Source organism: Solea solea, chromosome 4, assembly GCF_958295425.1.
Source record: "Solea solea chromosome 4, fSolSol10.1, whole genome shotgun sequence".
In the NCBI taxonomy this organism is placed as follows: Eukaryota; Metazoa; Chordata; class Actinopteri; order Pleuronectiformes; family Soleidae; genus Solea; species Solea solea.
The window spans coordinates 15,883,750-15,899,154 of record NC_081137.1 but is presented as its reverse complement, the minus strand read 5'-3'; the positions used below and the strand labels follow the sequence as shown (position 1 = coordinate 15,899,154).

Here is a 15,405-nt window from a genome sequence, read left to right as displayed (position 1 = left end):
ACATTCACCAGTGAGATACAATATCACACAAAGAAATTTATTTGACATTTCTTGCTTCTGCTCAAGCGACTACTCGTCAAACTCTAAATCTAATTGTAAAATACCAGCAAATAAGAGTTTGAACGAATAACTTTTTTTGGGCTTAGATAGAAAATAATGTTTTCTTCACATTGCTTCTTTAAATTTCATGGCTTTCCAAAAAAATGTCATATGGAAACATGACATTTGCTGCATTTACAACCAACACATGGTCTTATTTACCCACTTCCTTAATTTTAACGAAGGCTTTGACCTTTTGGCCTTGGTATGAGAGACTTAAGTGACACAATGCTGCATATAATAAAAGATGCATATACAGGGAAACGTTAATGTAGCACAGATTTTTCATAGTTAAATGTGACAGCTGTGACAGTAAAGCGGGTTGTCAACCAACTAGCAAGTCAGTGGTTCAAACCCTGGCTCCTGAAATATGTGCTTATTGATGTGTCGTACAAGTGGGCATGGCTGGGCAAATGGCAAACTCAAACTGATTCTACATAGCTCTACTAGTCTTGAACGTAACTCAATGTCCGATAACAGAAAATTCACCATTATTCCCTCACAACAACAGCCTTCTTTAAAAGGATACATACACATACGCTCCTGTTACTGCTTATGTCTGAGTAACACAACAACATTCCCCTGATTTAACTGTATTTCTTAAGTTGTTGACTAATGAAACCTGACTCATGACTGGAAGGCGTGGGGTGTGCGAGTCTTTCCCCTCGTTGGACGTCCTATCCAATACTTGCACCTCTTCTTGTGGGTAAAAGTGCCTCATTAAACGCAGATGAAAAGGCGGTTTTGGTGGAACAACCTTGATTGAATGTGATGCATCCTCCCAGTCCGGGTTCCTCGGCTTTCACATGAATTTCCGATTTAGCTTTGCCTGTGGTTAGCAGTCTCTTATCGTTACCCTTTCCTTGTGTGCGGCTGCTTTGTATACGCAAGAGAGGAGACTGATTGGTGTGTAATGACAGTCTGACCCGCTCTGTCCAGCAGGATCTGCCACTTCCAATACATTAAACCACCATGATGTAAGGCCTTTACAAACCTTTTGTTTGTGCATAATGTTTCTGGTCACTGCCCCGTTCAATATACGTCCATAATCATAAAAAGATTTTGTCTTAATCTGAATATTAGCTGGTGTAAGCCAGCAAAGGCAGACAATCCAGTTTGTGATCAACAGCAGGTTCTAGTTCTAACCTCTCATCTCACTTTCTGCTATTGCTTTAGTGCCCTAAAAGTTTTGTCATAGCAGGGTGTGAATAAAGACAGGGCCCCAATTAAAAAAAGGACCATTTATATGGTTAGTTTCCTGTATTTTCATGAGTAAATTACACCACTCAAGTTCAAATGTGAGGGTGTGATGATTTCTGTGACAAATGAATCTGAAACATAAGTGAATATGTGTGAAATCGTACTGAAAAAGTTTAGAAATGTTTATAACAATATGTGCACAATTTAGGTTTCTCATAAATAGACATGCTGATACAAATCAATACCCCGAATTTACACCTGGCATTAAAATGTGCTCATGGAGGTCAGATAGCAGCTGGATAGAGCTTAAACACATGAAAGTGCACATCTAAATGTGGCCAAGAGGAACCGAGAATAGATTGGGATTTGATGAAAACACCTCTGCAGGTAGTCGGGGACACATTGTGATCAAATTAAACACAAGTGTAAATGCAAATATCTGTCCACATACAACTGCATGGGCAGAAGGTAGCGAGCAGCACTCACTAAGCGGTCATCTCCTCAGTCCTCAAATATTATTATAACTATGTGATCTTGTGTTATCATTATATAGATCTATGAATAATGTGAAGATACACTGGAGTGAAATAATACACAGCTTTAATTAATTCACTCATTTTTGATTGATCTATTATGATAATCTACAGTATGATCTATAAAAAAAACATTACTTAAAAAAACTTTACTTCAATATTCACTGAATCAAATCTTTATGTGCATTATCCACCACAAACATTGTAATTACATATTTTCCCCGAATGGTTCAGTCAAAACGTAAATTCCAGATGTGATCAGGTTAAAAACAAATCACATAAACCCCGGCCACACTTGGTCACAGGAGACGTACTCTGCATTTTAATGCCAGGTGCCAACAGTCCTACTCATCACGATCCACCTGTGATCGAATCTGAATGGGGCCCCAGACACTAAACAATCCAGACCTAGATACCCGATACTGTACGATCTGGATATGAAAAGCATCTTAATGCCAGACGTAAAAAGGAGTCTAAGAAAGCAAAGTAAAGAACATTTATGTTTTCAGTCTTTTTGCCCCACTGCAGTAAAATAAGCTGTGCAATTAGACTTGTTAAGTGTTAAAGCTGCAGTATGTAACTTCTTTTGTCAGACCTGACTAAAGGTGCATTTGTGTGTCTACACCAGTAGTGCAGAGGCAGACGATACAATAGCGTAACTTAACATGTAGCCAACGTTGTTGTTGTTGTTGTTGATCTGCTGCTGGAAATCTATGCTGAAGAAGAGGGGCAGGTGTCGTAAGGGGTCGGATGACCATGATCAGATAGCAATCGGATCTTGATGTGGATACCGGGGACGCATCTGATCACTATCTGATCACAGAGAATGCATTCTAATGCCAGGTGTAAAAAGGGCCTATAAGTGAAAAAAGGATATATTTCTATGAAAACTATCAACAGATAGTCATTTTCTGTATTAATTTCCTCTTTGTTTGGTCTGAGAGGCCCCACTAGCCTTCCTGGGACTAGGGTTTACTTTGAGACTGCCAGGTAATTCTCCAACAAACAAAGCTGTATCCAGCATCCTCTGCAAACGTCTCCGCATGGGCCAAGGCAAACACCGGCTGATAGGGTTTTTAGCACAATGTGCAAACCCTGAGAGCACATAAATAGACAGTGCCAGCCACAAAAACATCCCCTTGTTTTGAAAGTGCAAGGTGGGAGGCAGAGTGCAGGATGTAATCTCATCACAATTCAATATTGTAGAGCAACACGCTGGATCACACCATTGAGTGGGGCCCCTGGCAGTGAGGGAAATGCATTTGAAAAATGTGTTTTCTTTGCAGAAATAAAGCAGCGGCTAATTACAGGGTTACACATACCTCTTGGCGGTGCATTCTTTCTGCAGCTTGGTTAAAGATTCCCTCTCTTCCTTCAGACTCTCGTGCTGAGCGGAGAACGCTTCCTCTGAAAGAGAGAAAAAAAAAAGAGGAAATAATCAGGTGTGTGTGTTGCTGCTCCACTTCATCTCAACAGCCAGGTGGGCTTGCGTTTCGTTGGATGCCATCCACTGTTAAAACCTGAGAAACATGAAACAAGTCGTTTCACGAGGCCAAAACAATTTCCTTTTGACAACACACGAAAATAAACAACACATGTATGCAGATTACAGGATTTGTCTGACTCTAAATACTGAGCTGGCTGAATAAATAAAATCCGACAGATAAGGGACAGCAATGATACATCTTGAGGAAGTTGTGCAACCGCAATATTGGCGAGCTCACAGTAACTCAGTGTAGCATGAAACCATAAAGCAGCGAAGTATAATTTAGGGTTATAAAAGAGTATTTCTCCAAACAGCGTATGTGATCATAATCATAATAATAGCATCACATATGGTACGACGGAGGTAAATGCAACAGAAACATGACCTAGGATTTCACAAAGCTAATGGGTAAAAATTGAATAACTTCATGCAGCAGCTGTCTATTAAAAGTCATTCTGGGGTTTTGTTTTCACTTTATTTCTAATTTATTTTGCTTTGCAGCAGTTGCGGCATATGATCCAGATTATTATAAATAAATAAGAAGAAAGGATTTCCTGCACCACATGCTCTTTGCATATTTATCTTCTTAACGAAACAAAAATGTTTGCTTATTTATTGTTCCTATTTAATTGGACAACTAAAACAAACAAAAAAAAAAGATATAAAATGCTTATTGTTCAGGGCTCTTAATATTCAATAATGTTGACCGTAGTCCTAAATAAGAGCTCAGAGGATTTTATTATTGTATGCATCATTTTTTGCAGCCTTTTACAGTACTTGAGATGTATTAAATAACACACGATTACAATAATGAAGTTGTGATTTAAAAAACATCCCTTGAAAATGGCTGGTATTCATATTCAAAACAATATAAGGCCGCACAGAAATGGCAGTAAATATAGTCAGAAATGTTACAGTACCTAACGGTTTGCTCTTATCATGATTTATATAGAGAACTGTGTTGGTGATAGTTTGTCATAATTTAAAAAGTAAGTCACCAAAGCTCTTCATTAAAAATAACAATGACGAAATGATCACAAAATCAACTATGAATGTAAAAATCAGTACTGATGTTTCTTGTCAATGCAGCTGCTGATTTACAGTAAGACATAGAGAAGAGCACAGACATGATGTGGATTGAAATATAAACATATTTGAGCAAGAAACTACAACACAAGTACTACACATCTGCCCAACAATGCAGTGTGCACAATTTCCCCCGGCTCATACAACATTGTGGACCTAAAGAGGCCCAACAAACATCTTGCGAGACCACTGAGACTTTGACGTTGACTGCCCAAATCTTAAAAAAAAATGAACCCAAGAGTCTAAAAGAAAATTTGTGCTAAATTTAAAAGAATTCTCCTGATGCCTTTGTAAGATAAATCATTCATGGTTTTGTAAGGTCACAGCAGTGACGCACAAGTCCATCCTCGTGTCCAAGTGAGAGTTTGTACTGGATTTAATCAAATTTCCTTCCAGGTGTTTTTAATACATCGTGTTCATAAAAACACGGAGGTCACGGTGAGCATTGATCTTTAATCACCGATTGGACATTCGAATGAGATTCAAGGAAATGATTTTTAAGATGAGTGTGAGACAAACACACGTTGATCTTGTGACCTCACAGTGACCTTTGGACTTTCATCACTAAAATCTATTTGGTTCATGCTTAAAGCTGTAGCTTAACTTCAATATAAGCGCATGTTGGTTACATTCAAACCATTGTCAAATGAGTTTGACCTGTGTTGATTAAGCTGGCCAGCTTAACATGACTGCCCCTGTGCTGCTGGTGGATACGCAACGAACATGAAACATGATCTCTCAGTCAGGTCTGATAGTATTGCTTGACATAGCCTGTTTTCCGATCAAAGACGCAGTGTACAAATAACGTTACGTAGTTTCTGTTCATGAAGATCAAACAAACAGAATCAGAACTTCCCGAAATCAGAAATTCCTTAAAGGCCTTGAGAGTTCTTCCCTCGTGTTCACAAGAATTGGACAGGCGGACAGATGGACAACTCGAAAAACAAAATGTCTCTGGTCGCAGGCAACATATAAAATTAATTTGATTGAAGACAGATGTGGATTACAATAAACAGGAATAAACAAGACGATCCGAGTTTCCTCAGTGTGTCTGTTTTACTTATTGTAACCAAATGCCTAATAAAAAGAAACTATCAGGAATGTTTTTTTGCATGAAAAATTACTCTTAATCTTTTTAAGCTGTGGTCTACAATGAATCAATGAATATAAGATTCTTAGACATATATTTTAATTTGTGTGTAAGCAGCTTCTTTCTAATTTGAAATAACTTCCAATTCCAATTTGACTCTGAGCCTGAGCTCCACCCTCAGCGGAGAGCGGGGCGACTGGAGCTGGCAGAAAAGCGAGTCCTGGGCAATTAGGCTGTCAAATCACACGTGTGATCGCACGGATCACAGCACCTGCTTTTTATCACATATTTCCACTCCACGTCCAGGCTGCTAGCGCTGGCACGGTGAGGATGAAAGGTAGAGGGAGGACGTTGCGCGCACAGCGGGAGGGAGAAAATAGAGGTACTCGCAAGTATCTCCATCAGATTAACGCAGAAGACAGATTATGTCAGACAGATCAGACAGACCATCCTTCTGTAGTGAGTGACGACATGAAAACACATTTTAACACTGACTGTACAGGCCTGTATTGCAGGCGTGCTTTCATGTATTGCCCAAGTATGTCTCATCTGATCTGCTCAGCCTTTTTTTTTCTTTTTTTTTCTACATCATTATCCCTTTAACCTGTTCCAGTTTCGCACAGGTTGACAACATCATATCACGCAGATGTATACACACACAAGGCTTTCTGGCTATTAAGCTATATTATCTTCTGTATTAAAATGCCAGTGAGAGATAGAGGATACAAAACTGTATCTGAAGCGGATAGGTTTCTATTTTCAGACGCGAGTGTGGTCCCTCTGACGGCTGAGCTGTGGGAATGTGAAGGTAATGGAGGACGCAAGAGTCAAAGGTTTACAGTGTAAAGACTCGAGAGAGAGATAAGTCAAGACGTTTCAGTGACTTTTTAACACATGCCGCATCTAACGCAGCGGTGTGACACGATGGAAATGAAGATGGCTGTGATGCAGAGGGAACCACAACCGATGAATTGAGCTGAAGATTCACTAAGAAAAGGTTCAGAAGGAATACATAACGTGTGTGTCTGGGAATTGTTCACACTGTTAACAACAGGGCAGTACACATTAAGGGTCGAGTCGTCACCAGAGCTCTCCCTGTGTTAATCAGAGCCAGTATTGGGCCATGATAAAACCTAGGAATAGGAATTGCTGTTAAAAATGTAACTGATTAAGAATTTATTAACTGATTAATTGACAGCATCTGTTTCCTTTTGTCTGTCATTTATCTGGAAACATATATCTTGCCTGGATCTAAACTCACCACACAGAGTTTCTCTGCAGCCTGACGTAACACCGGGGTAACACAAGAAGCCTTCTCATGCACTTTTTTGCTTATTCTTTATTGTTTTTACAATTACACATTTACAAAGCCTTTTGAATTGCCTTGTGCCAGAATGGTGCGATAAATAGTTTACAAATAAACTCGCCGGGCCTTGCAACAGCCTCATTGTTTTATTAAGCTCACATAAATTATGTACATATATACAAGACGCAGGATTCTACAATTTATGGCTAACCGCTGTTTGTGCAGTGTATACACATTACATTGAAATATATAGGTCTTTTGTTTTATGTCTCTATTGAAGATGTTAAATCCTGATATCCTGTACATGTTATTGAATTATAACCCAGCCCCTATAAGCAACCACGCATGAAAATCATGATATACACTCAGTAAAAGCTATTTTCCCCATTGTTTTGGATCCAAAGTAGCACCGTTTCATTGTGCCAAGAGACTTTTTAAGAAAAAGCAAGGCCTGCAGGGTTCAATATGAACAGAAATGGTGACGCTGCAATCAATTTTAATATCAAAATGACAAATTTAAGCTTAAAAAGTTGTCTATTTCAGACAAGAAAAAGAAAAAAGAAATGCTAGTGAGTCATTAGTCAGAGTGTTGGCCTGTCAACTCTTATCCTGAGTCAAGATGGCAGCTGAACGGTGCAGATGTGTTAAGCCGAGCTGCTGCTGCTGCTGCTAAAGTAGCCCTAATGATGATAGCTTCAAGATGAGACCTTCTCTCTGAGGTGACAAATACCTACGCACACACCGTACCTTCACAACACTGTGCACCTCACACTTCAGAAACCCAACCACTGACATTTATGGCTTAGGAGCCCTGGCGGTGTGACAGAGCGTGAGAATAACTACCTTTACTAAGTACAATAAATGCCATTTACAGACCTGATTTATGTCTTCTGCTTAACGTGGAAGGAGGTAAATTAGACGGGAGGAAATTGTGACAAGAGTGTGACCCCCACCAAAACCAAATTCATTCAATCTGCAGGGCAGGAAAGAGTGACTTTTATTTCAAATTCACAGCTGTGAAAAAATCTTTTCGGTCATGCTCCAATGTCCTCTGTTATGCTTTGTGTGGGAAACACGCAGCCAACATTGCCAGTATATAGCATGTGTGCATGTGAAGAGGAGTAAAGACAACCGCGCTTTCGACATTCTAGCTATGATTTCACCGACATTAATGTCAATCGTTGGGTATCAAACAGCTGGTCGTTAACCTGTCGACGGGATGACAGCGACCGCAGCACGTCCATATATTGTCTATCGCTTAATCCTCCACATGACGGCCGCTGCTGGTGCCAATCCTAGCTGACATGGGGCAAAAGGGCGGGGTGTATGGAAAGCCTTTTTTAACATTTAAAGTTTGACTATCTGGAATCACCATTACAGATAGACAGAGTCAAAACTACAGTTTCCGATATATGCGGTTCAGTTTTTATTAGCCAAAATGACAACAGATTATCCGCAACTGAATTGTAGATATCAATAATGACAAACCCCATACACATGAATGGGAAAAGTGACGTCATTTTGACTAGTAAAAATCTAGTAAGAATGACGTGGCAGATATCGGCAGTGGTACCCGACAAAACCCAACCACCCCACAAATGGCTCTGTTTTTTGAGAGAAAAACAGTCATTTTGGAAATAACAGGTTGGTAGGATTCATTTGCCAATAGGCTCTATTAATATGGGAGGGATGGGTAGACCTCACAGCCAGGTACAGATAAAAAAAAAAAAAAGAGCGTGACTAAGAAAAGAGATGAAGTCCATATGAGACAGGGATTTATTGCATAGCAATGTACTTCCACAAGCTGTCAATAAAACTTCCAAAGAAAGCTGTGTCTCATAAGCACTGGAATGTGTGAAAATTCCACAAATTAAACACTAATTGAACCAACATTGACGTTAAATGGGGATAAAAAAAAAATGATTGTTCCTGTTAAGCAATCTGTGTTAAATCTTCTTGTTTGTGTGGGAACGCAAAGCAAAGGTTTGCAATAAAAACGTAACCTCCAACTGATAAAATCACATACGTCTCCAAAATGAAAGACGTGATTAGACGAAACAAACATGCCACGGTGCCAACCTAAATATAAACAGACACACGTCAACTGCTGTATGGGATACTATAAACACCTGTCCGTCCTGTGTGTAAATAATGCAATTTTTTTTATATATAACATTGTGAAACAAATGTTTATGTGCATGCTGACTGGAAAACATTAAAACGCAAGTAGGGAGAACAGCATAAGCTCTGCAAGCATATGGTTTTTGCTTTTGTATTTTGAGTTTGAGGGGGGGGAAAAACCCAAACAAAATTTCAGACTGGCTCTTTCCAAACAATCCTAAAAAAAAAAAAACCTTTATCTTAAACCTGCAGAACGCTTTTTTTTCCTGTCACTTAATGAGCACCTGTCCAGTCTGGAAAGACGCCATGAAAGAGCTGCAGAGAAGGAGGGCAGCAGCATCTTTTGTTTTGGCCCTAGACGGAGTAGTGACAGGTAAAGTGACAGGTAAAGAGGCAGAGGATTAACAGCCATTTTAAAGAACTGCAGCACAAAGAAAAATTCCCCCTCCGACTCTTAGTGCCTCTCAGTGTTGTGTCTCTGGGTAAGTGTGTGTGTGGACATCGGCATTCAGGTGCAGCCTTCATAATAATCATTGACAATCTCCACTGCAGGTTGGCGGCTCAGTGAGATGCCCTGCCCTTTGGCCAAACAGCAAACGTTTCTTAAAGAGAGCATCTGGACAGCTTCAAGACAAACACCACTAGTGATGACAAGAATAAGGTATTAGTCAGCGCAAGGAAGGCATTTTAAAGTAAAGTTTAAACTAAACTAAATTTAAAAAAAAAATCCTCCTGTATCCACCTGCATGTGTATTCACATTTTCATAAGCCTTTTATTTCATAATGAAGTGAAACAAGCAGCAGTAAAACACTCCTCAGCTCTCAAGACTTCACAGGGTTAACGATATGACACTGTTGCACCGACACTGTTCCTTTAGTGGCCTGGCACAAGCTGCAGAAACCACAGGAATGCCTCTATATACTGTACGTGTGTGTGTATGTGTTGTCGAGCGACTCCAGTGCTCTGACCGGCGGACTGACTGAGGTTTCCTGTATGTGACAACACTCTCTACTATGCTCTGACTGTACGCTGGAATGAACAGGTAACTAACACAAGGCGCGCTCAGTCTACCTGCTGCTGTCAGGCCAGCGCAGAGGCCATGACTGACGTGTTTAAAATTGAGATTTCCCCAACAACAAAATCACATGACTGACATGGCACAGCGCTGCATGTCGTGTTAAATAAATTTACAGCACGTGTATGACGTTTGTAATGAACTTGTAGTCGCCAGGATGACAGGAAACGCAGTTGATTGTTCATTCACAGCTTGTTAAAAATCAACTGTATGTATTACTACTACTGTCATATTCATAACAATCGCTGAAACTCTGCCAATATTGACATGTTTTATTGCATTTGTCCTCAGTTATACTGCCTTTTAAACGCTTCTCTCCTTCATTAGCTTTCATTCTACAGATGGCACACATATGCTGTTGTAGAATAGCCAATAGAAGTGTTTGCCAGTTGAACTGAACTCTAACCTGCTCTGTGATTGGTCAAAGTCTACCCAGATTTCCTCAAGGACGGGACTAGAGCTCAGAGGAGGTGCAGGGATGGTTTTCTTGCACAGATCACTACGATGCGCGTTATATTGCACGTATTGCACAGTATAATTGGTCACATGACAGTATTGGATATAATTATCCAATACCAAAGCCTGTGTATTTGCATAACAGCCAAAAGCTGCAATTTAATTCAATAAAAACATTAGTGAGTGTACAGCACTAGTTTGCTTTATACTTTAATCCCGGTTGTTAAGTTTTTAAACAGTATCGTATAATCTCTTTGCATTTTTTTTGAGGTTTACAGTTTGCATATTCAAGTTACATACTTTTAAAAAGAGATCAGTCATCTGTGCATTTTCTTGGACAGCACTAAGACAATCATACAGACCTTTGTTCAATTTGTCATCATCACAATTTGCACTCTTGTCCACAATAATCACAAAATGAATTGTAATATTGTTGACAAAACTCTCATATCACACACAACAAAGAAATTGATTAAGTTCAACAGTAGACTCCACAGTAACAAGGTTCCTGGTTTGAGTCCCATGTCTGTGTGAAGGCTGAACGTTGTGTACGTGTACGTGTGGGTTTTCTCCGGGTATTACAGCTTCCTCCCACAGATTGGGCTCAGGATAATTGGTGACTCTAAATTGACCGTAGGTGTGAATGTGAGTGCAAATGGTTGTTTGTGTCTCTGTGTTGAAGAGCTGGTGAGATCACGCTCAATGTCAGCTGAGCGGAATTATCAAGGATTTAATAAAAGGAACTCAGTTCATAAATGGATTAAATGAATCATAAACACAGGAATTATTGTGTTATTCTGACAAAAAAAAATTAATCATATCCCACTTAGCCCCCTTTTTTTTTTAATAATAATATAAAGCTACTTCATAAGAACACTCTTATTATCTTCAAAAATGGGTGGCTGAAACAGCCTTTTGTGGTTATACATGAAAGGATCTGGGACTCTGGTGAGAGTGTATTAAGTCACGAGCTGGATTTGAGTTATGAAGCAATTTAAGAGACAACAAAATGAGTAGCAGAATGCTCCGTGCCTTTCATTTTTTATGACCACCAATGAGTTCATGTTAGCTCAGGCAAAAACCACTGATTGATGCACTGACTACATAGAGCTATATGAGCTTTCATGTTTTGTCACATGGTTGGCTCAGTCACTTGCGGGCGAATGCCACTTGGTTTCTAATGACACTGTGAATTATTTCAGTTTGAAGTAGATAATCACCGTTCACTCAGCGACATTTCATTTGCAGGGCTGAGGCAACATATTGTTTTACTTTCAAAATGAATCTAAAGAGAGATTATTACCCATCATTCACTTGATTGCACCTTTGTTATATACTTATCAAGCGGCATTAACTGAAGTCATCTTGACAACCACAACTATTAAAGCATTGCGAGTAGCCGCAGAAGAAGAACAAAGCAGTCAGCATGAGTTTATGTCCCACCCTTCTGCATACTTCTCATTTGCTTTACCTTTCTTCTGAAGCTGAGCCCTCTCCTTCTGCCGCAGGTCTATCTCCCTGCCGAGCGCCTTCCTCTGCCGCTGCAGCTCGCTGCGCAGCACGGCTCTACGCAGCTGCATGCACTCCCGCTCTTTCTTCTGCTCACAGCAAACGGTAAACAAGACAGACAGACAGACAGACAGGGAGAGAAAACAGAGAGGAGATGATGCGTTGGGTCAAGAAATGGTTTAAAACGCTTTTATAAAACCTGGACTAACAGTCTCAAAGAGAGGAAGAATACATAATATAGTATCAATCACACACCTTTATACTGCACCATTCTGCTTATTATTCAATAGTAATAACATTTAGCATTTACATTCATAAATACTTCAATTAATATTATTAACAAGATCTACTTTCTGATTATTATTTACTACTGTCCTTTTCCTGCTATAACATCTAGTTATGTCTGCCACATCACATAAAAGGCATGTCCATGCACAAGCTTATAATGATATAATCAGTGTTGCTGTAAGATTATACAAATATTTATAATATGATATAATAATTCAACAAGGACTGAGGGTTTTTTTAAAATAACACTAAAAAGGGCTTCAGACTGAGCTCTCTCCATTTAATCCTTTACTTATTTTAACCATTTTGTCAGTTTTAATGTTGGTACATCATTTCATTATTGCTTCCTTTTTAGTTTGTGTATAAATAAACTCTTAAAATATAATGGTTTTCTTTTACAGTAGCAACACTCAACAAAGTAAATAGAGGTATCTCACACACACACACACACATATGCAGCTATTCTTCTCAAGACACTGCACTGTCTTTGATTCATTGGGACAACCTAAACAAAGTGTTATCCCTAACCTTAACCATAACCAGTGAATGCCTGAAAATAGGCTCTGTGCATTCAGGACCACGTATTGGCCCTCTTGACAACTACTGGTCCTGAAAAGGTCAGTGTTTATTAGGGGTGGGAATCACAGAGTAACTCTGTTGTGGGATTCTGTGATCAATCAATATATTGCAAGACAATCATAGAGCGATACATCACGATATCTGTCTATGTGAAGAAAACAAAACATCTGTGAAAAGTTAGGTGAGTGCAGGATTTCTCTATTTATACACAGCACAGATATCAAAGTGCATAAAGTCGATGTATTGAATGTCCTTTCATGTGGCTTTCTTTGCAAATTATGGCACTGTAAACCTTTGCTTTGCGTTCCCTTCTTTTTGGCCAGGTAACTTCTGCCCAAGTATCCACTCTAAATTATAAATGAGTTTATCCCAGAAAAGGTACGAAAACAGGGGAGTACACACACACACACACACACACACAAACCCTGGTAAGAAACAATTATTATTTCACACCTCTGGTTTGAGTATCTGTTTTTATCTCTGTATAAGAAAACATTTACTTGGCGCCTCTGTCACCACATGCTCCCTGACTAGCAGCAGCATCAGAATGCAGGTCATTAGTCAACATCTTGCCCTCTCCATGGGATGTCCCTTCATCAGGCTTCATGTCTCTATTTTGTTTCAAGGGAGCCTGCAGTGGGCTAACCAGCTAATGAGGACCAGCACAAGGGATTCATGGACAGATGGATGGGAATGAGGTCCAGAGCAGATGACGGAAAGAGACTAGAGGTTAACAGAACCATACAATGAAAACATGCAAAGGGAAATTTAAGAGTTGACGTCTAAGGACTGTGTGGATGACGACAAGGAGCTGAATAAACTGGATCAAATGGAGGAGAGGGACATGGAGACATGATGGATGACATGGAGAATGAGGGAATGGGAGGGAGAACACTTTCTCTCAGGATAACAGAGATTCACCCCTTGTTGTTCACTCTGTATCTTGGACAGTGGCATCTCTGACACGCATAAACACTTGGATAACAATCGAGGCCCGGGATCTGGGGAAACACAGATATGCTTCTTCTTGAAGTCTTCTGAGGGTTCTGTGGCAAAACATTGAGCGGTATCAGTCGCAGAGTGAAGACTGATAGAGCCTCCATCGTTGCAGTGTGTCGCACCCTGATGCTTGCATGTTAACCACCACTGGCTTTGGCACGAACCGAAAGCCTCCTACACTTTCACTGAGCTGCATAGTTGACAAGTGGGTCATAGCCATGTGAGTCTGTGTGTGCGAGAGAGAGAGACTGTAAACCACCAGCAGGGCCCGTCTGACTCCAACTGAACATCAAACAGCAGTGGGTCAGCTGAGTAAATAAGCAGCAGGCGTAGGGGGAGCATGTTATAACCCAGCAGATTAATGGCAGAGAGTGGGTGAGAGGGTGAAAGGGCCACGCACTGGGGTTGGTGGCCTCCACTCTGTCCTCCTTTGATCCACGCTCACTATGACACACACAGAAGGATCATACAGAGCTGACCAGAGGCACTGAGGGAGACCCTTAGAAGAGCCACACAATGCTCCACTCACTCCAAGTTGGCGGGTTTTTACAGAAAGGTAGAAGACGAGGGATTATGTGATTTATTAGCTGATGTGAGCTCTGAAAAGGGTTTTAATGAATATTTCACTGAGGGGGAAATATCAGAGACAGGTTTTTGAAAGCAGGCCTTTGTGGCTAAAGAATGGAGCCTCAATGTTTTTGTGGGAAGGCTAAAGAAGGCTATAGTGGAACTGCTTCAATAGATTGGGGGTGATGTCTGGGGAGAGGAACAGAAAGAAAGAGCCATATCAAAAGCCAGTGGAGAACATAATGGAAAGTAACAGCTGTAACAGCTGTATAAAGAGGCACTCCAAACCTTACATTGGGTTTCTGTGCAAAACCACATACACAGCCAGGGATGTCAAGAGAACTGGTAGTTCAATAAGTCAACGCCAAAACTCTGAGAGTCTTCTCTCGTTTTCCTACAGTAGTGAGGACAGTGAATGTATTCTATGATGTTGTTACTTCTTCCTCCAAAACTGACAAGAGCAGAATGATCATTTCTGCTCTGATTTTAAACTTAAGGTGAAGAAGGCAGCGTAAAGTAAACAGTAAAGACTTGAAAAGGCGGCAGGAAGTGTGGGTGTAAAAACAGGTCCACCACAACATGTCAAGAAGAGACTGATGTTCCTGATGTTCCTGATCATCAGGAACAAGAAAAGACAACCAAAAGCAAACCGTAGCACCGCAATGAATATTCGATTATTTATCGATTACTAAATAAAAATACTGCTAATCGATTCATCAATGTTTGTGTGTAGGTTTTAATGACTTAAAACAAACCATCTGATTTTTCAGAAATCATTAGAACTGTTTGAGACATTTGAGAAGGTCATGTCCCATTTTCTGGCATTTTATAACTTTAGAATGTCAAAGAGTCAAGACTCCAATTTTATTAGGTTGTCTAATAGGTGCTCAAGCACTTATAAGCCAGTCATTCCACTATATCAGTAATATTTTTGAAGTTATATAGTCACGTGATCCATCATGTGCTCATACAATTCTTTGCGGTGGTATTGAATTTGGTATTGAGAATTG

At 40.0% G+C, this 15,405-nt stretch overlaps 1 protein-coding gene across 2 annotated transcripts in view; it reads right to left on the bottom strand.

The window, feature by feature from the left end:
- The window catches only part of uvrag (UV radiation resistance associated gene), an 83,986-nt gene that overhangs the window by 51,355 nt on the left and 17,226 nt on the right, over window positions 1–15,405 (bottom strand). For both annotated transcript variants that reach the window (XM_058628118.1, XM_058628119.1), the window contains exons 8-9: window positions 11,925–12,051; window positions 3,155–3,239 (exon numbers count right to left, since the gene is read on the bottom strand). In XM_058628118.1, the coding sequence (XP_058484101.1) occupies window positions 3,155–3,239; window positions 11,925–12,051 (212 nt within the window). The remainder of the gene's footprint in view (window positions 1–3,154; window positions 3,240–11,924; window positions 12,052–15,405) is intronic.